A 19,613-nucleotide genomic window follows, 5' to 3' on the forward strand; every position below is an offset into this window, starting at 1 on the left:
GCATGCTGAATGCCTGGGACCAGCTAGCCAGACTTGCCTTAACGCTGTGTGTGATGGGTTTGATTTGTGCACTTGCTCCCTTGAGCTTACACTGCAAGTGCTCACTGATCCCTCTTGAGCTATACTAAGATCTGTAATGCAGACAATGCTTATCCTGCTTTCTCTGCAGGTCAGCTCTTCTGTGGAGACTGCTCAAGCCTGCCTTGATGTGCAACATGTGTCGAGGTTAGCTGCTTGGTTCTTGAAACTGTTGGCCCAAAAGGCTAATGGCATTGTGACTTGTAGAGGAACAGTGTGGGCAGCAGAGCTAGGGAAGCAATCATTCTCCTGTACCTCATCTTGAACACTGTACTCAGTTTTGGGCCCCTCACTACAAGGATGCTGAGGTGCTGCTGTCCAAAGAAGGGTGACAGCTGATGAAGGGTCTAGAGGACAAGTCTTATGATGAGCAGCTGAGTGAGCTGGGGCTGATCAGCCTCCTTTTCCCCAGGCTAAAGGGAGATCTTGTGCTCTACCACTCCCTGAAAAGAGGTTGTGATGAGGTGGGTTCAGTCTCTTCAAAGTAATAAGCAACAGGACATGTGGAAATGGCCTCTAATTGTTTTATGGGATGTTTGGATGGGATATTAAGAAATTGGATCACCAGAGGGCTTGTAAGGTACTGGCACAGGTTTGCCAGGGAGGTGGTGGCTTCACCATTACTGGAGGTATTTAGAGTGTGTAGATGTGGCACACAGGGACATGGTTCAGTGGGACTTGGCAAAGCTAGGTTAACAGTTGGACCTAGTTTTAAAGGGCTTTTCCAACCTAAATGATTCTATTGCTGCTTTAGGTTTTTTTACTCTTTATTAGGAACCAAGAGCAGAAGACTGATTCAGCTTTCCATAGCTAATAACTAATGAAGGCAGATCTCCTGTCAGGTGCCTAATTGAGGGGGTGGTGTAATTGTGTAGCACATGTGTGCACAGAGGCTTTGCTATGACTGTGTAACTAATCAACTAGAATCATAGAACGGTCTAGGGTTGGAAGGGACTTCCAAAGGCCTAGTCCAACCCCACCTCTGTAATAAGCAGGGGCATCCTCAACTAGCTCAGGTTGCCCAGAGCCTTGCTGAGCCTCACATCTGGTATTTAGGAGTTGGGCTGCTGTGAACTCCCACAGAGCTGAAAGGTAGTTGTCAGCACTATGCCAAGTGTGGAGGTTGAAAGCCATCTTGAATGGCCCAAGTGTTCCAACAATTGTTTGCAGTTCCAGGTTTAGGACAGTGAGCCAGGGTCCCTTGGATAGTGTGAGTGGAAGTAGCTGCAGGTTATGTAGTCCCAATTCCTGTGCAAAACAGGCCCAGCTTGAGCAGACTCTCACAGCCTAGTGCAGTTAGGTAGCTCTCCAAGGACAAGGATTTCATAGAATCCTCCAAGTACTCTTTCTTCCAGGGTGGAATTTCCCATGTTTCAAGTTGTGTTGCAACTTGTCCTGCCCCTGTGTGTTTCTCTGAAGAGCCTGGCTCCATCCTCTCCCTTCAAGGCAGTAGCTGTGTACAGCAGTTAAGATCTCTTCAGCTTTGTTACAAGTGAGCCAGTCTGGTTTTCTCCATCACACATTCCTGCAGCCCTCTGCCTGACTTGTTCCATTGTGTTGCTGCCTTTCTTGTGCTGGGGAGGAGGAAATCGCCGTGTTGCTTCACAGGCTGCCCATGTTACTGCACATGAATATGGTGAACTTCTCCTCGAGCTTAAGGAGTGCTACCTCCTGTTTCTGCTACTGCCAAGCTGGCTTGAGGAAAGAAACAGCCAAGTGCCCAGGAGTGAGAGCATGGCTGCAGCACTAGAGGGCGATGGAGCAGGAAGGCGATGAGGGCTGTCCCTGCACTGCTGCAGGAGCTCAAGTGGAGGATGCCAGTTCCTCTTGGCTTAGCCCAGGCAATTGGATAGCACTGTCCTAGCATGCCCTTTCTTCTAGCTTGCAGGGCAGCTAGGGTGAACTGTCTTCCTGTGTGCAGAGTAAGAGAATCTCCTTGTATAGCAGCAGAGGCTCCAACAGCAAAAGTCAGACTATCTTCTAGCTGCAGCTTGCAGTTTAAACCCAGTGTACATGTAGGAATGAGTAAAGACAGTTGTGAGGGAGGTATTACATTTCTCTTCCATACAAGCACTAGTGCTCAAAGATCCAGGCCCTTAACCTCCTTGGAGCACTGACCTGCTCTGGCTCTAGGGTAGTGGACACTCACCCTTTATATATGTGGAACTCAAGTGACCTGTGCTGCACTCCTGCCAGAACCTTACAGCACCTATCAAAGTAATCAACGCTCTAGAAGCCTGGAACCTGAGCCCTAATATTAGGACTGGCTTTGATACTGGCAAAGCTACAGGCCATAGAATTTCTTTCCCCACAGTAGGTGATGGGAAACCTCCAGGTCTTTCACAGCCTGTTGGCACTTTCCCTTTAGAGAGCTTTATACAGCCATGGACTGCTAAAGGCCTTTTCCTTCAGTTCTGGAGACACTTATCTCTCTGCACAAACAAGTCAGGTACTCAGTCAGTCAAATTGAACTTTATTCCCATGAATTCCTGTCCCAACATCATGAAGTCCTTAGCTGAACAACTGGCACATGTCTACAGCTTGAGCAGCTGTGAGTGGAAAAAGCACTGCTTACACCAGCTTCACTGCCTACCTAGTTCAGCCACCAGCTTCTCACTGTAGGGTCAGTTCTACATATCCTGCTTCTCTTGAAGCTTCAACTGAGTTAAAAACTGCAACCATCAGCTTTAAAAAATGAAAGCAAGGGCAAATCTAAGAAATAGATTGAAGTAGTCCACTGATGTGGAGTCAGTCTTCATCTCTTCATAACTGTTACAAACATACAAATATACTCACTCCTCTTGGCTGGGCACTGTTCAAAAGAAGGGGAAGTCTAACAACCCTCAAAGCCTTACCCTCCTACCTGAATTAGGTAAAGATTTGGAGTACATTCCTTTTGAAGTACTACTGGTGCACAGTACTGCTGCCTCTAGTGTACTGGTCAACCAAGGTAAACTGGTGCAGTAGACAAGGAGCATTCCTCTAGCTGTGCCCTGCGGTTTGACTGCCTCTTGTGGCTGTATGGAAGGGGGATGAGCAGTCCTTGCTACACGGGATGGCTGGGGAAGCAAGATGCAACAACTGCTTTTCACCACAGAGGCTGTAACAATGCAGTGGAGCAGCCATGGCTGCCCTGCAAGAGGCAGGAAGTACTGAGCTGCTTTCATCTATGCTTAAGCTTTTTGCTGTTCTGAGGCTCAGACAGGGAAGCTGCAATGTGCAAAACACAGCAGTTCCAGCTGTGATGGTGCCAGTTACTGATATGTTGTGACAAGCTACTCCTGGCTGTTCAGCTCTCACTGGAGGCACTGACAGCTCTTAAACCCACCACGAAGTAGGTTGTCACAGCACTTGGGCAGCATCCCTCTCAACAGCTCCGGGCCTGGGGTTGTGAATTGCATTGCTCTGAGACCTGCTTAGTCTCCTCTGAGGATGTGCAGAGGCTGCTTTTCACAGGGAGAAGCAGGGCTGTATAAACAACATCCTGGCTCAAGAATGGAAGGCAGCACCTACAATAGGTGACTGTATCCTTCTAGGTAGCACTGTGTTTAATCAAGTACTGTGAACAAGCAGGCACAACCTCCAGGCCTGAAGACACAAACTGTCTGGTTAAGGAGCTTTTCCCACAGGGCTGCAGACACAGCTAGTGGCAGGAGTCCAAACTGTAGAGCTCAAGGTGTCAGCTGTCTTTAAGATCTTGGTTCTGGCTTTCTGCTCTTCATCTTCCTGTCCTTTGAGCACATGCACTCCTCTGTGTCAGGGTGACCCAGACAGAGGCCTGAGCAGTTACAATTCTATACTTGGAGCCAGCAGCTCTTTCCAGCGACCTCCCTCTCTCAGGTGTTTCATTCAGTGGCACTGGGGCTGCTCCAGCATTCCTTCAAAGAATTCAGAAAGGAATAAGAGGCTGCATGGACTCACAGCAAGTAACTGTTTCTCTCAGCTGCAGGTGCATTTCAGGCTGCTTGTATGTGCCCCCTTGCTGGGGCAGAGTACACCAGAGACCAGCTGCCATGACCCTGGAAAATTACAAGAGCAGGAGGAAGCTGGAGAAGGGCATGGGCCTAGCTAAGGGACATGTCAGCCATACTCAGCAAGATGAGACAGGGCTGGTGTACTGAGTCAGACACTTGCTGCAACAAAGGGGAAGGAAAGTTACTCACCACAGCACAGGCTTTAAGAGTGCTCTACCTCAAATGGCAGCCTACTGCTGCACCTTACCTTAAAGCCAGCAGGTCAACACAAGTCTCTTAGCACCATTGCAGGTCAAGAAAATACATTTATGACATGTACCTAGGGCAGAATCTGCGAGCTGGAGATAGGTAGCAGCTGCTGCAGTTCAAGCAGCGTGCTGTCACGTTACCTGAATTCAAGAGAGGAAAAAGTCTTGGACTGGAGTTCAGTTCCTAAAACTCGGGTACTAAGTGGGCCCTGCTCACACCATGATGTGATCTACAAGTTTTTGCTTTTCAGTTAGAGGATTCTTAACCTTGTGCTCTGTATCTCAGGAGGCATCAGTAAGGATCAGTAAGAATCTATCTGCTTCATCAGAAGCTTCCGGCTGTACTCGTAGGCGAGGAACAGGGCCCCGTTGGCCAGGAACGCACGGATCATGGTTGGCTTGAGTCCCGAGTACAAGGCAAGTACACCTGGAAACAAAATCACAGCCAGTCCTGAGTACAAGGCAAGTACACCTGGAAACAAAATCACAGCCAGTTACTCATTTCTTGCCTGTCTGCATCAGCCAGGGTGCCTTTGCCTTGGAATGATACTGAAGTAATGCTTCTGCTTCAAGGGGCATCCAGAGAGCGGCACTGGCTGGCGCAGCTGCTGCTGCGTTCCTGGGCGTTGATACAGGGGTGTCTGGAGTTGTGACTTGAGTTTAGCCATTTCAGTGCACACCCTGGAAGCTTATCTCAAGGATGATAAGGCCTCCCAAGGGCTACCTTGGTCACCTGAGGATACAGTTCACAGCACCTGTGTGAGAGGTGCCAATGGGACCCACAGTTCTGTTGTTCTGTCTCAAGTCAGACTCCTGCTCTGGTGAGAAGCTTCCCTAGCAGCAGGGCCAGGATTTGTAGGGCCTGGCACAGGCCTTTTCCAGAGAGGAGGTGCTGGGATAAACTCTCCAGCTACCAGGCTTGGTAGAATTGATTTACCAAACAGCTCTTGAGCCACACATTAACTTCAGAAGCGAGCAGGGGGGGAGAAGTCTGTACTGAACTTAACCATTTCCTTCAACTTATCCAGAGAGATCCAGGCATGGGCAATGTAGCTTCATCCTTCACTTGCTTTTAATAGACTGAGCTGCTGCTAGCCTGTGGTGAATTGTCTCCTGGATCAAGGCTTTGCAAACACAGTAGGTCTCAAGTCCTAGATTCCAAGGTTTCAGCCTACACAATGCATCAGTCTTTGTTGGAAATACTATCTCTAACAGGATTGGTGGACTAGATTTAAGCCATGTGTGGTATGGGAGGGTGCAGCTTTCCCTCTGCAGCCCTACATTGATCAGCTGCATGCTCACCTTCAGTTCTCACCACAGTTGCAAATGTTCCCATGAAGCCTGTCTGTTTGCCAGCCATGGAAAGAACCTGAATGCGAGATTTGACACAGTCCACAGGATACACAGCAAGCCACAGGCAGCTGCCCCCAAAGCCTCCACTCAGGAGCAAAGGAAGGGGACCTAAGGAGAAGAAAAACTTTCCTACACACCAGCACAAATACCATGGTATTTAATCACACTATTTAAACTGCAGCAGTCAAAGAGCAGAGAGCCCTGCGCTTACTGCAGCAGAGCAGCTTCTCCTCCCCCTGCCCCCCCCAAAATGAATGCAGTAGTAAGGTGCAAGTCAAAGCAGGAGCTCAGAGGGTCTAAGGAGTGTCTCTGATGATTGGCCCTGCTAAGAAAAGCACCACCTGCAATTCAGTTTTGCCTCCACTAACTAAGCTAGCTCCAGCTTTCCAGGACTAACTGTAAAAGGGTGCAGAGGCACATCAGTGTCACTGATCAGCTGGACAGAGTTGCTTGGTGCAGTTACATTATCCTCAGTCCTTTTTCATGAAGCAACCTGCTTGTGCCTCAGATCAGCTTTTATAAGCCTTTTGCAACAACAGAGAACAAAATGCATGCATCTGCAATGCTAGCTCCCAGCAAGAGGGAAATTCTTGTGTAGTCTTTCAACAGCAGCTGAGCAATCTTTAGACATGGAAAAAGTGAGATACCAGAATCCTTTTCCATCTCAGTGTACTCTTACTATCATGATAATTACAGCTAAGGCTTGGCCTGCATTCCAGTGTACACTTGAACATGCCAATCACCAGAGCCAGCAGGCTCAGGGAGGTGATTCTCTCAATCTCTCTACTCTGGTGAGACCCCACCTGGAGTACTGTGTCCTTCTCTGGAGCCCCTGTTACACAAAGGATCTGGATGTGCTGGAGCATGTCTAGAGAAGGGCCACAAGGATGATCAGAGGGCTGGAGCACCTCTCCTGTGAGGACAGACTGAGAGACTTGGGCCTCTTCTGTCTGGAGAAGAGAAGGCTGTGAGGAAACTTTATTGTGGCCTTCTAGTATCTGAAGGGAGCTACAAGAAAGCTGGGGAGGGACTTTTGAGGGTGTCAGGGAGTGACAGGACTGGGGGGAATGGAGCAGAACTGGAAATGGGGAGATTCAGATTGGATGGTAGGAAGAGGTTGTTCCCCATGAGGGTGGCGAGAGCCTCATCCCTGGAGGTTTTTGCAGCCGGGCTGGATGTGGCTCTGAGCAACCTGATCTAGTGTGAGATGTCCCTGCCTATGGCAGGGGGGTTAGAACTAGATCATTCTTGAGGTCCCTTCCAACCCTGACAATTCTGTGATTCTATACTCTTCAAGATGATTACAGCTGAAGACTTCTAAATTGCTCTAAATGGCAGCTGAAATGGAATAGTTCAGAGTTGTGTTACACTGCAGGGTCAAATATTCCAGTAGGTTTGTAGCTCACTGTGTTGATTCCCCATGGATAAGGCACCTTGCTCCCTGGGAAAGTGGCTCCTTCAGTACTGCATTGCCACAAACACACAGTGCAGACTTCCAGGTTTGGTAGGCCTGCTTTCCTTCATTTGGCTTGTATTGTACCACTGCTGTGTACCTCCAGGGAAGAGGCCCCCTCCCTCTCTGCCCTTAATTGCACATAACAGCATGCTCCCAGCCCCCTGGGAAAAGCAGCACCATACCCAATTCATCTTTCGGTCTCCCAGAGGCAAAAAACGTCCGGCTCAGCTCATAGCCTCCGAAGAAGAAGAAGTAGCCTGGGACCTCCCGCAGCAAGGTGCTGGACCAGCCACGGTAAAAGCCCAGGGGCCCATCCTGCTGAATGACAGCCTTCACTACTGACCAAACTGTGCTGAGAGAGAGGTCAGACAGTGAGGTTAAAGAGCCAGACATTGAGAAGCTTACAGAACAACAAGCAATTGCCACAGCAAGTGAGGGTGAGAGCCAGGGGGTAGGTGCCGGGATTCCAGAAGTGGAGCAAGATCCTGCTGAGAGCCCTTCACTGGCATCCAGCATCACTGGCTGAGAGTAGGCTGAACATGAGCCAGCAGTGTGCCCAGGGGGCCAGGAAGGCCAATGGCATTCTGGCCTGTATCAGGTTAGGAAAGATGTTGAGCTGCTGGAAGGTGTCCAGAGAAGGGCAACAAAGCTGGGGAGGGGTCTGGAGCACAGCCCTGGGAGGAGAGGCTGAGGGAGCTGGGGTTGCTTAGCCTGCAGAAGAGGAGGCTCAGGGGAGACCACCTTGCTCTCTCCAACTGCCTGAAGGGAGGTTGTAGCCAGGTGGGGGTTGGTCTCTTCTTCCAGGCAACCAGCACCAGACCAAGAGGACACAGTCTCAAGCTGTGCCAGGGGAGGTTTAGGCTGGGTGTGAGGAAGAAGTTCTTCCCAGCAAGAGAGATTGGCCATGGGGATGTGTGCCCAGGGAGGTGGTGGAGTCACCATCCCTGGAGGTGTTTAGGAAGAGCCTGGCTGAGGCACTTGGTGCCATGGTTGAGTTGATTAGATGGTGTTGGGTGATAGGTTGGACTCAGTGATCTCAAAGGTCTGTTCCAACCTGGTCTGGTCTGTGCTGTTCTATTAGTACCTGCAACCCTCCCAGCCACAACTCCTCTCTGGCTGCCAGTGCACTGCAAACATGAGACTAGTAATTTTAATTCTGTGTTGGCTCAAAGACACACAAAGGCCTGGCAGAGCTGCTGGGCAGGGTGGTACTTACTTGTGTCCCTGGATTATCTTTCCTGACAACTGCATTTCGTGCATGGCCTGCAGCCGGCACTTCACCAGCTCCGTGGGGCAGAGCACAAGGGTGGCAAAGGCAGAGGCGAAGGAGCCCGCAGCAGCGTTCTGCAGATCACTGCAAGAGAGAAACTGCAGAAGGTATTTGGGCATTGACCTTCAGTGCAGTGGAGCCACTGCAATAGCAATCAATTCCTTGACTGTGTGCTCTAAAGATCATCAAGAAAAACTGACAGCGAGCCTTGGGGGCAAGAGTCTGAAGGGAAAAGGGCAGGGAGTGACCCCAACTAGGGCTACGAAGATCCTAGCTCATCCCCTCTGCACGTGTGACCTAAACACATCTTTTTGACCCCCAGGAAAACACATGGCACATTGCTCTCTTTGCCCTACTACAGTGTCTGCAGTTGAATGAACACTGCCAAGTCTTCCCCTTCCTGGCTCTCAAAGATTTTCACAGGCCTGTTTTACCAGACAGCGTTTGGGTACTAGTGACTTCCTCAGAGTACAGGAGCAATACTCACCTCCTAGCTGCCAGTGTTTTCAAGTTCACCTTACCAATATGTGTACAAGTTTTCAGTGGAAGTTGCAAGAAATCTAAAAGCAGGGCAAAATGCACCCCTGTAATGCTCTCATGGATGGGCTGCCATGAGTGCAGCCACCTGGAGTGGGGATAGCACAGCCAGATGGCAAGCACACCCTGAAGGAAGCAGCAGCGTAAGCTGCACTGACTCACAGCACTCCAGAGCTGGGGCTTTCTCTGCTGTGATGTTACACACATCCCAGAATCTGGGCTGCTAAGCTGCCAGGACTCAAAGGCTGGTGTTTCAGGCTCTTGCTGCTTTATGATGCACTTCAACCAGGCACCTGTGGACGCTGCTGTGTTGGAGAGGAGTTGCAAAATGGCACAGAACGGGTGGAGCTTCTCCTTTCAGCACTTGGCAGTCAGCACAGCCCAGACTTGCTGCTGCACAGAAAGTCTTGCCACACGATGGAGACCTCTTCCCTATCCCCAGCAGTTTGATATATCTATGGTATCAGAGATCAAAGCTACAGCTTTTCACCTTACAGAGGTGTCATGGACCTAAAGTTGCTACAGAAACCAAAGCTTGTAACCGAGTCAGATGTGGCAGCGACGAGGGTGCCAAAGCAGAAGGAAGCAATGACTGCCTGCAAAGCAGCAACTGAGTAGTATGCAGGGAGGAGCAAATGGCAACACTGACTGCATAACCCTCTTGGAGCATACAAAGCTTGGCACACAGGCATATGGAATGCAACCTGCCAAAGCTCAAGCCAGAGTGAGGCAGAGTTAAATATAGAGTGTATGAGCCCTGCACTCGCTGAGCTGTGAACTAGACACAAAGGTTACACACTGAAGAATTAGAGGAAGAAAATACAGCAGAGGTGCCTTCTGACTGTGCTCTAGAAGGTGAATAAGGTCATTCCTGCTTCAGGAGAGAAACCCACCCCAGATGCTGTCAGACATAAAGCATTCTGACACAGGTACATAAATGACTGGATTCAGCCATAACTCAGATCTTTCCTGCACTTCTGAGTTGAATTCTGGACACAAAAATTCAGGCAGAGACACTGTCTAGGCTTTGGTCTTTAATACACTGAACTTCATTGCAGCATTGAATCCTCTTCAAGTTCCCTCTCATCTCAGTATTCTTTTTCAGTGGGGGAGTCCTGATCACACATCACCCCAGCAAGAATCTTCTACTCTTACAATGTTGCTTCTGCTCCAAAGGCATTGCTCTTGTTTTTCCCAAAGCAAAGCTCCTGAAGTCATGTCCTGGGGAAGTCAAACTGAGCTGAGCAAGGCTAATAGCTCTTTGGATTTAGACTTTGGCACAGAAGGAAATCAGTTTGGTTGGACTAAATGGGTGTTAAAAGATAAAGGAAATTGAGCATTTCTCTCTCTATGTTTCCTTTCTGACTCATGCATCAGTGGCAGGAGTCTGAAAAAAGTGTTGTTTTGCAGTTGTCCTCCTGTTTTGCAAGGCCTCACAAGCCAGCTGGGATAGCCCTGAACACAGGCAGGCCTGGCAACCTTATTTCCAAACTGTTTAGAGGTACCCCTGGAAAGCAAATTTAAAGCAAGCCCAAACTACCACAGCTGCTTTTGAGAGACCTCAAACATCATAAACTAATGAGAACGTGAGAAGCAGGTCAGGTTCATCTGTTTCTGACTTGATGCATCTTCTTCTTCAGGCTAAGACAGCGTGACAGTTCTCAGGCAGCAGAGGCAAAGACAGTAACCATAGTTCTTTGCCACGTCTGAAGGTCAGTCACCTCTTCAGAGTTTCCTCCCTCCTCTGCAGCACATTACAAAGGTTTCTTGACTCTTCCACAAGGAGTGGGTGGAGACATCCTGGACAGAGCACATGTACTCAAAGCACCGCTGTAGCTGACATCAATTCTCTCCTACATGCATCGTGTAAGATGGCCTGACAGTGGTTCAGATACAGACATCACAGGAATAGCACCCAGGCACACCTTTGGTCTAGCTGCCATGACAAGCTTTGGAAATGTAAATGACTGGTCCAAAGCAAGGCACCATGAGAAGTGTCCTTTCCCCACACTGTGCCTCCCTGGATGAAGAGCACTACCTACCCTGCCAAATCAGAGCAACTGAAGAGATCCGGGGAACGCAAGCTTTCGGGTGCTGCAATGCTCCATCCCATTCCAGCTCGTGAATATTCCAGTTAAGTTATGACTAGCCAAACCAGCCAGCTGCATAAGAAGCAGATGGTTCTGCTGCAGTTCAGGCCAGCAGCAAGGTCTGTATTCCCAAACTGACTGTAGTGCACAGCGGCAGAGGGGGGCCTGGGCCAGGAGTCGCAGCCTGACAATGCAATGTTTCTGAGTAGCAGTCGCAGGATTGATTGATTATTTGAAAACACAGGTTTCTGTTACTCACCTGAGCTTTGTCTTCCTGTCTACTCCAACAATCCTCCTCACAATTTGTTGGCAAAATCCATAGCACATGAAGAGAACGGAGTTCTCGGCGATGTTGGCTACCAGCGCTGGCGTGGTCCCCTTGTAGAAGCCTCGGAGCCCCACTTGCTTGTAGGTTTGCACAAAGCAGTCAACGATGCCTTTGTACAGGTCTGGGAAGGTCTGCATCTTCACCTTGGCAGTGTCAAAGGGCTGGCCGGTCACCACACATGCTGTCCCACCTAAGCAAGCAGCGGCAGTTAAGGGGGTGGCGAAGGCCATCACAACCCAAACGCTTACCTGAAAAGAACACTATGAGGCAACCCACGCAGAAATCAGTGCCTCGACTTTAGCACAATGGCATCGATTGCCAGGTGAATCTGGTTGCCTAAAGGGAAAAAATCGGGCACCAGTGCAGCCACAGCTTTATTCTCATGGAACATTTCTTTACCTCAGGAAATGAATAGGCTCAAGTACATGAATGGGTACTGAATTGGAGGCTCTGCTCTGCAATCGAGCCACGTGTGTTAATGAGTTAAGCAACAGTGCAGGGGCTCAGAAGCAATCTGATTTTAGACAAAGATTCTTTCAGGACAAGAAGAACGCTGCTGAGAGTGCTAAAGCTGATGATGCATTGCAGACTGATAACAAAAGACTGCAGCTCTTTATTTCAAAACTCCAGGTGATTGTTTGCATTGGTTCCCACATTCTGGAAGAAAGTGTCCAGGACAAGCTGGAAAAGGGCAAAAGAGCAAAGGTTCTTAACATGTTATCTTTCCTAAGCTGAACTGCAAGGTCAATACCCTGAAAACTTGTGAGCTATTTCCATCAGTGTCATCAATAACCCTTTTGCCCACAGTGCAGTGTTTTCCACAAGGTCTAACTCAATGCAAGAGTCTGCTGACAGACCTTATACCTTGCCAGTATGAAATGCCAGCCTACCCTGACAGCAGTCAACCCTACTTGAAGGTCTGGGCCAATGTCCTCATAATAGTATGAAAATGGAGGGGAGGAAGTCCTGCTTAATCAAAAAAGTGATTAAAGGTTGCTCAGATCCCAAGCGAAGGACTATGACCCACAGGCTGCTAAATGACTTGTTCAGCATGTCCTTGTTCCTGTATGTCCTTGCTTATCAGCTAGCCAAGGCTGTAGAGAGGAGAGTAAAACCAGGTTACTAATCTGTTGGAGGAACTAGTTGTCAGCCTCATTTAATGCACTTTCCAGACAGTGCAGAGCCAGAGGTCACACAGAAACCAGCACTGCCATACTCACAGCACTAACACCATCAGGAAAGGGCTGACTGTGACAGCCACTGTCCATTGTTTAAACTGGTTGCAGCACCACATTAGACAAACCTTTCCTTCCACCTCTCCTTTAGCAACTCTGTCAACTCATAAATGTAAACCAAACTAAATTCCCTGGTAGAGTGAAACAATGAATGCCTCAGCCACAGACACCACCTACGTGGTACTGGCAGTGAGAATGTAACCCTTTCCATGTTTGTGACTCACAGCTGGTCCAGTAACACTTTACAGCACAGACTAGACTGAAGTGGAAGTTAGTCCAGTGAATTTACCACCATCAATCCTGCTACTGAGCTTCCCAGCTTTTAAGGATCCACACCAGGATGTTGCCCAAGCCAGTAACCTTTCAGCCAGCCTCTTGCCCGTTCCAGTTACGCAGAGCTTCGGTGACAAAAGCAACACCTCAAATCACCCATGCACTGTCTTGAGTTCATTGTGACTGATTCTTAAACTCATGTAAGCATGAGAGCTAACACCAAAACCTAAACCTCCTTCTGGAAACTGGGTGGTCTGAGATAAGAGGCACACCTTCACTGTGTGGCAGGGGTTTCACCAGGGAGAAGCGATAGTGATGCAGTTGGGACACAGGCTGAAATTTGCTACTTCACCTCTGCATCCTGATCCTTGCAATACTGAGGGTGAGGCCTTCTATAGCAACTGCAAACTGCTTTTGATTTTGTCAAAGGCTCTAAAACTGTCCCTCAGATGTCTTTTGCAACGAAGTTTTCTCCTGCATTACCTGCAGCTCCTGCAGTGAGGTCAATAGCAGCCTGCAGGGCAGAGTTGATCCGCATGCTTCACGCCTGGCTATCAGTTACTTCAGAGGGCAGCTCCTGTTTCCTTGCAGGTATCCAGACACGTGCTGCCTGAGGGGAGGGAAGCATGAAGCATATGCAGTTTATAACAACAATTCTGACAGGCAGAAGTATCACAGGAATATTTTCCATTATTAAGCTTGTTCTAAACCATTTAGAGACAGACAATGCTTGTCCCCAGGACTGAGACATAGCCTATTTGTGTTCTGACTGACGAGTTTTGCTGCCTTAGGCAAGTCCTCTGGAGTATTACTGCTAAGCTTCAAATTATTTAGGCTTTCCAGCTCCTGGTCTCCCTGGATCTCTCAAAGAAAAGCAAAGAGTACCTCCAGGGAACAGTGTTGAGTGTTACCTCACTATTCATTGCAGAAGCATAATCTCCAGCAGGTGTATAAGGCTAACTGGCAGGAATGTTTCCCTCCCCTGTCCCACCTATAAAGCAGAACAGAGAACGGCTGCTGGTGAGCAGCAGCTATGAGAACTGTGCTCAGGGTGATACAGGCACATGAGCTATTCCTACATAGCTCTCAGCAAACACGAGTAGAAGGGGAATGGCCATGAACATCTAGGATTGTGTCTGGCTGTCACGTTCCCAGCACAAGTCCCACACACACCAGTGTGCTATATATGTAAGAATGCCACCTCATCTCTCAGGGAGGCAGCTGGAACACAGAGCTACAAAGGTGACACTTTCAAATGAAACATCCAAATTAAGTCAGTTCTCAGTTTTGCAGCGAGGCAGTTTCACTGGGCAAGCAGTTAAACCAAGCTTGCTTAGTTGGAGTAAAAATCACTGAGCCAAAGATCTCCCACTGCTTCAGAACCACACTGCTGAGCAAGACACTTGGCTGGTACTGCTGTCAAAAAGATTGCCTGGGTCTTAAAAACCACACAAACACACCCACATGAACTGGCCCTCACTGGCTGCTAAGCTTGTCTTCAAGCAGAACACAGCAACAACCTGAATGCTTTGTATTCTTCTACCTACTGTAATGGTTCTTTTGAAGCCTGTTGACTCCCAAAGTCCATTTTGGGGTAGTATGAATGTGAGACAACTTCCAGTAGGCCACACTGGAATCATTTTCAATACCCCCCACTGTATGAACCAGTGTCCACACAATTCACACGTTCCAAGCACAAATGCTCACATACAAGCAAGGCTTTAAGGATGCCTCTCTATAAACAATTTATTATTCCTGAAGCTTTAAACAAACCCCCAAAAAGTAGGCAAAATGCTGTCACTGAGCAGCTTTGCATGCCCAATCTGTCATAATGAAGTCTTAAAAAGCAGCCAGAATCCTTGCAATAAATTGGCACTGAGACAAACTATTTCCACATTGGGATCACAGATTTGAACCGTTTCACCACTGACAGCACTGAACACGAGGTGCTGCTTGAAAAATAGAGGCTCTAAGGCCACCTCACACTCAGTCATCCTATATACCTCACTAGTGCTTACACAGCACTTGGTGCTTTTGCTTCTCCTTTAGAGAAGGTAAAGAACAGCTCAGTGAGACAGCCTCTGAATGACTGGTCTTACTAAAGTACAACTGCCAGCCTGCCCTCAGTAGAATGGACGCTGTTTACACATCAGTGCCGGGTGCTTATCAACTTGTGCCAGTCCCCATAGAATACATAGGATACATAGAATAAACCAGGTTGGAAGAGACCTTCAAGATCATCGCGTCCAACCCATCAACCAATCCAACACCACCTAAACAACTAACCCACAGCACCAAGCACCCCATCAAGTCTCCTCCTGAACACCTCCAGGATCAGATACCCACTGAAAGGCTGGGCAGAGGAAGGAAAAAGGCATGCCTACAAAAATACTGATGTTTTAAGAGCAAAGGACGATTAGTTTCCTGATCTGTAAGATCACACCACCACTTTCCGAGGACTTACGACTCAGTCACAACGACATCAGTGTTATTTATGTACATACCTTCCCTCCTGTTTTTTTCCTATTTGTAATAGCACTAGCACACTAAACCAGGCTTGTAGATACAGTGGGACAAATGCTCTCTTTACTTCCAAAGCGAATCCGAGCCTCAAACCTGCAAACACAGAAGCATTAGTCAGTGTAACAGGTTCCTCAGAGTCCTCCTCCCGCAGAGGCAGATGTTACTCCCCGCCGAGGCATCCCCCAAACACTAAGCGGATAAACCCCGAAGAGCTGCGGCTCGCAGGAGCCGGCGGGGGCAGGCCGTAGCTCCGCTTCCCAAGGTCACGGCAGGCCGGCATCCCACCGGCGGCGGAGCAGCGCTGCAGGGACGGCGGCTGTCACACGTGCTCGGCGCCGCGGCGCTCACACGCTCGTTGGGCGCCAGATCGCCCGACCGAGGCGGGCAAAGCCGAGGGGCAGGCTCCTAACGAGAGCAAACCCGCAGGCTGCAGTGGCGGTGACCCGGTTCCCGTAACATCCACCCGTTTTGAGCAGCACATCTGCGGCCGGCATTTGGCGGAAGCCGGCCGGGGCAGGGAGACCGCCAAGCCCCACACCAACCACGGCCCGCCGCCTCTACCTGGCGGCCGCACGCAGCCGCAGCTTCCCCGGGGCCCTCCCGCCATGCCCACACGCCCTGGGGCATCCCGGCTCCCGCCCGCCGTGCCCCCGGCTCCGCACCCAGCCGAGCCGCCGCCCGCGCCGCCCCGATTCGCTCGGCCGCCGGCCAGCCGCGGGAGAGAGCAAGGCCCCGGCCCCCGCCCGCCGCCACTCACCACACACCGCGCCCGGGCGGGGGCCCCGCCGCCTCTGCCCCTATATAGGCGCGGCCGCGGGAGGCGGCGTGGTGCCCCCGGGGCGCCGGGAAGGCGCCAGGCCGGGCGGCGGCCTGCGGTGCCCCACGCTGGCGGGGAAGCGCTCAGCGGCCGGCTGTGCGGGGGTTAGAGCGGGGCAGACGGCCTTGGGGTCCCCATCGGTACCAGCTGCAGCGCCTGCCGCCTCCGAAGCGCCGCGGCCTGGCGGCGGCCGCGCAGCCCCCGGCGGAGGCGGCTGGGAAGGGCCCTGCCTGGCGCTGCGGCTCGGCGCGGCCGGGCCGGCGGGGAGGTGCGGGGCGCGGAGGTGCGGGGCGCGGTGCCGGCGGCGAGAACCAGATGCGGGGGGCGGCCGCGGCTGGGGTCGAACGGCGTTTGCTTTCCCTCAGCCCCTGCGAGCGATGGGCAGTGTTGAGAGCCGGGTCTATGAATTAGAACCAAAGTGCGTTCTCGTTTGGTTAGCTGGGGGGTTTGTGCTTCTCACGTTTGTTTTTATAGAAGGATTTCTGTAGGAACTAAGTACCCTGCCGTAACCACCTCCGTGTACAGGGGAGCCACAGCAGCAGTGGCAGAGCTCCTGAGCCAGGCACTCGCCCAGCAGCCACGGTCCGGCGGGAGGGGGTTTTGCCTTCTGCTAGTTTGCAGCATTTGACAAAATTTAGAACGTCATTCAAGAAGGAAAATTAATTTGTGCCTCCCCCTTTTTTTTATGGTGCTACCTGACTGGGTAACAGTTATGTTAAACAGAAATTACTGTTCCCCTTCTCCCCAAATCCAAAATTCCCCGTGGAGTTTAATGTATGTGGTGGAGGACAGAGCTGCACAAATTTGGAGCTATCTCGTCCTTAAATACAAAGCAGTCAACAATCTCACCTCTTAGGTTGGATTGAAGAGTGAATTAATTGTGGACATAAAGACCTTGTTCCTGGTCTGATGTCCACTAAAGCCTCTAGCTCTGCTGCTGCATAAACATTGACTTGTAGCACATTAAGCTGGACATAGGCAAACATCTGCAAGCAATTTGTTGCAGATCAACAGATGACCTTTAAGCTGAGACATCACTTTTGTGCGCCTGGCTTTTCAGGAACATGAAGTGCCATACCGTAGCTTAAACCACTCTGAGGAGAGCTAATACTGCTTTCCTCAGCTGTGAAAATAAACTACACAGAGTTCCTTCTTCATTCCTCCCTCTTCCCCTCCCCCCCCCCCCCCCCCCCCGGCTGTCTTTTGATTAGGAATTCACTGAAGTGTTTGCAATGAGGCTCATCAGAAGCAATGAAAGCAGTAGGACACCGTGCAGCCTGCAGAAAGGTAGGTGAGCAGTAGCTGTACTGTGTGCCAGCACTCCGTAATACACAGGGTACTCTGCCAGGGCAGGAAGTGTTCTGGGAAGTGCCATCCACCTGCTGTCCCCCTCGAGCTGCACATGTGTTTGTGTGAACTGAGACATGAAGACCTGCCTAGCTGAGCTTGGATCCGTGGTGTTTTCCCCCAGATAAAACTGACAGCTCCTACTTTCGCAGCCTAGGCTAAGGAAGAAGCATTACAAATGTCAGGAAGTTGAATGTGCTTTTCATTGCTCTCTCACGCTCAATGAATTGCAGGGTTCAGATAGGACTTCTCTCTCTGGCTGTACTTGCTGTATTATTTTTTTTCTATGTGGTTATTTTCTTGAAACATGCTTTTTAGCTGGCATGGGGGAGTTAAATGGTTTGGGGCAATCCTTCAGGATGTGGAAGAGCAGGCTTCGTTGTGAATGGGTTTTGAAACAACACATTGAATTGTGAATTACTTGAATGGAGAAGCAGTTGCTGAGCCTGTGGTAACCAGTTAGTGCATTAGTTATGCATCTCCAGTGAGCTGAAATACTCCAAGATTACTGTACAAAGAATCCTGACTTGTGTGCTGGCTTTCTTTTTGCAGCACCTCCCAAAGATGCAGGTGGTGGATAGCACCTAACCTCTAATGGGATGAAGCTTTGGACTAACAGGCAATTAAACCGTGTGCTGCCTTCTGTTGGCGTTTGCCAGCTGGAAAGTCAAGCCTTGAGTATTTCAGGAGGTGTCTTCATAGCCACGTTCCTCGGGCAGACCACCAGGTCTGACCTACTGTTGTTTGGACCTCGTACAAAAGCTGGAGATGGTGAGAGCACTCGAAATCGTGCTGCCGGGGAGATAGTAGAGCTGTGAAGTGTGTCACAACAGTGACCATATTGCCACCACATGGCTATTTCTGCTACCTGCACCCGTGCCTGTAACGCCAAGCCATACGTCTTGCCCCTGTGCATGGAGTTCCTAAAGGACAGTTTGTTTGGAGATTAACTTCAAGCTTCCCTTCTAAAGATGTAGGCAGGACAGAAATGGGACGTGTGAAGAAAGCTTGGCTTGTCAGTACTGTGCAGGAACGTGGAAGTGCTCTCTGGCACACAAAGTACTTACAAGCCCAAGCATGGAACTATTTGAAGCCAAAGATGTATGTATGAGCTTTTTTTGCATGGCCAGGATTGATCTTTTTGTCGTCCTATTGCAAGAGTTTCAATGAGCTTTCCACAGTTCTGATGGCTTTAAGTGTTACATTGAAGTACATTGAAGTGCTCAGTCTGCTGCCTAATGCTTGGGCTCTTTGAAGGAGTGTCTCCTTGCAATGTAAGAGTTGTACTTCTGGGTTCAGTTTTCTATGCTTTGGCTGCACAATAAATTGTTTTTCTCAGTTGGAAAAATGTTCCTGATAAGTACCAGTTGGAATGGAGTTACAGTACGCTCTGAGCTTTTTCTGCCCACTTGTTAGCCAGCTGCACAGACTTACCCTTGAAATCTCATGCAAAACAAACCCCACAGGCCAAAAAAACCCAGCCACACAGAGAGCTGAAGGCTTGGTAAGACTTGTATCCATTTTTTTAATGACTAACAGTTCAGACATGCAATGGAGTTATGGAGAGTTAGTTACTGAACGCCAGCCAAACTCTGGAGATCGGTTTGGTAAGGCAGCGATCAGGACACGGATGGCAAAACGCTGCTGAGGAGCCGGCTGTGCACACAAAGCATGGTGCAGGCTGAGAGCAGTGGTCCGGTGTTTTCATGTTGGATGCTTACAGTACCTACCACAGGCTTTGTGTGAAGGTGAGAAGCTCCTGAAGTTGCTGACTGCAAAGGAAGTTACTTTGAAATGTCTTTTAAGCAACTTGTACTCTGAAATGAAGGATTGCTCATGGGAGGGGGTGATGTTGCTTGTCAGATACAGTTGGGGTGCTGCTGCCTGTTTCATTTGTCCTCACCTGTACTGTTGCCAACAGTCTAAAAAACTCTCTTTTGGGAGCTCAAGTCTGTTGAATCTTTTAAATGGTTCTTAAATACCAAGAAACAGCTAACCCTTAGGAAACTGGCAGGGGGAGGCATCCTCCCGCTGAAGCAGGATTGGTGTCCCTAATGCAGAGCCGCTTTAGTGAGCATTCCATG

At 49.8% G+C, this 19,613-nt stretch overlaps 1 protein-coding gene across 1 annotated transcript; it reads right to left on the bottom strand.

Moving 5' to 3' along the window:
- Positions 1-4,486: 4,486 nt before the first annotated feature.
- On the bottom strand, positions 4,487-13,442 carry SLC25A15 (solute carrier family 25 member 15). The gene is made up of 6 exons (XM_009908672.2): positions 13,326-13,442; positions 11,266-11,524; positions 8,326-8,463; positions 7,292-7,461; positions 5,603-5,761; positions 4,487-4,727 (listed from the first exon to the last, which is right to left on the bottom strand). The coding sequence occupies exons 1-6, from the start codon at positions 13,378-13,380 to the stop codon at positions 4,603-4,605; spliced, it is 906 nt and encodes a 301-aa protein (XP_009906974.2). The 5' UTR covers positions 13,381-13,442; the 3' UTR covers positions 4,487-4,602.
- Positions 13,443-19,613: the final 6,171 nt, after the last annotated feature.

Source organism: Dryobates pubescens, chromosome 7 (genome assembly GCF_014839835.1).
Source record: "Dryobates pubescens isolate bDryPub1 chromosome 7, bDryPub1.pri, whole genome shotgun sequence".
Lineage (NCBI taxonomy): Eukaryota > Metazoa > Chordata > Aves > Piciformes > Picidae > Dryobates > Dryobates pubescens.

What these genes read in the sequence shown, in the direction of transcription:
- SLC25A15 (XM_009908672.2), bottom strand. Translation starts at nt 13,380, where the DNA reads ATGCGGATCAACTCTGCCCTGCAGGCTGCTATTGACCTCACTGCAGGA. An exon ending in CCTCACTGCAGGAGCTGCAG is followed by an intron (nt 11,525 to 13,325) that starts GTAATGCAGGAG and finishes CTGCTTGCTTAG; the next exon opens with GTGGGACAGCATGTGTGGTG. An exon ending in AAGATAATCCAGGGACACAA is followed by an intron (nt 7,462 to 8,325) that starts GTAAGTACCACC and finishes CCTCTCTCTCAG; the next exon opens with CACAGTTTGGTCAGTAGTGA.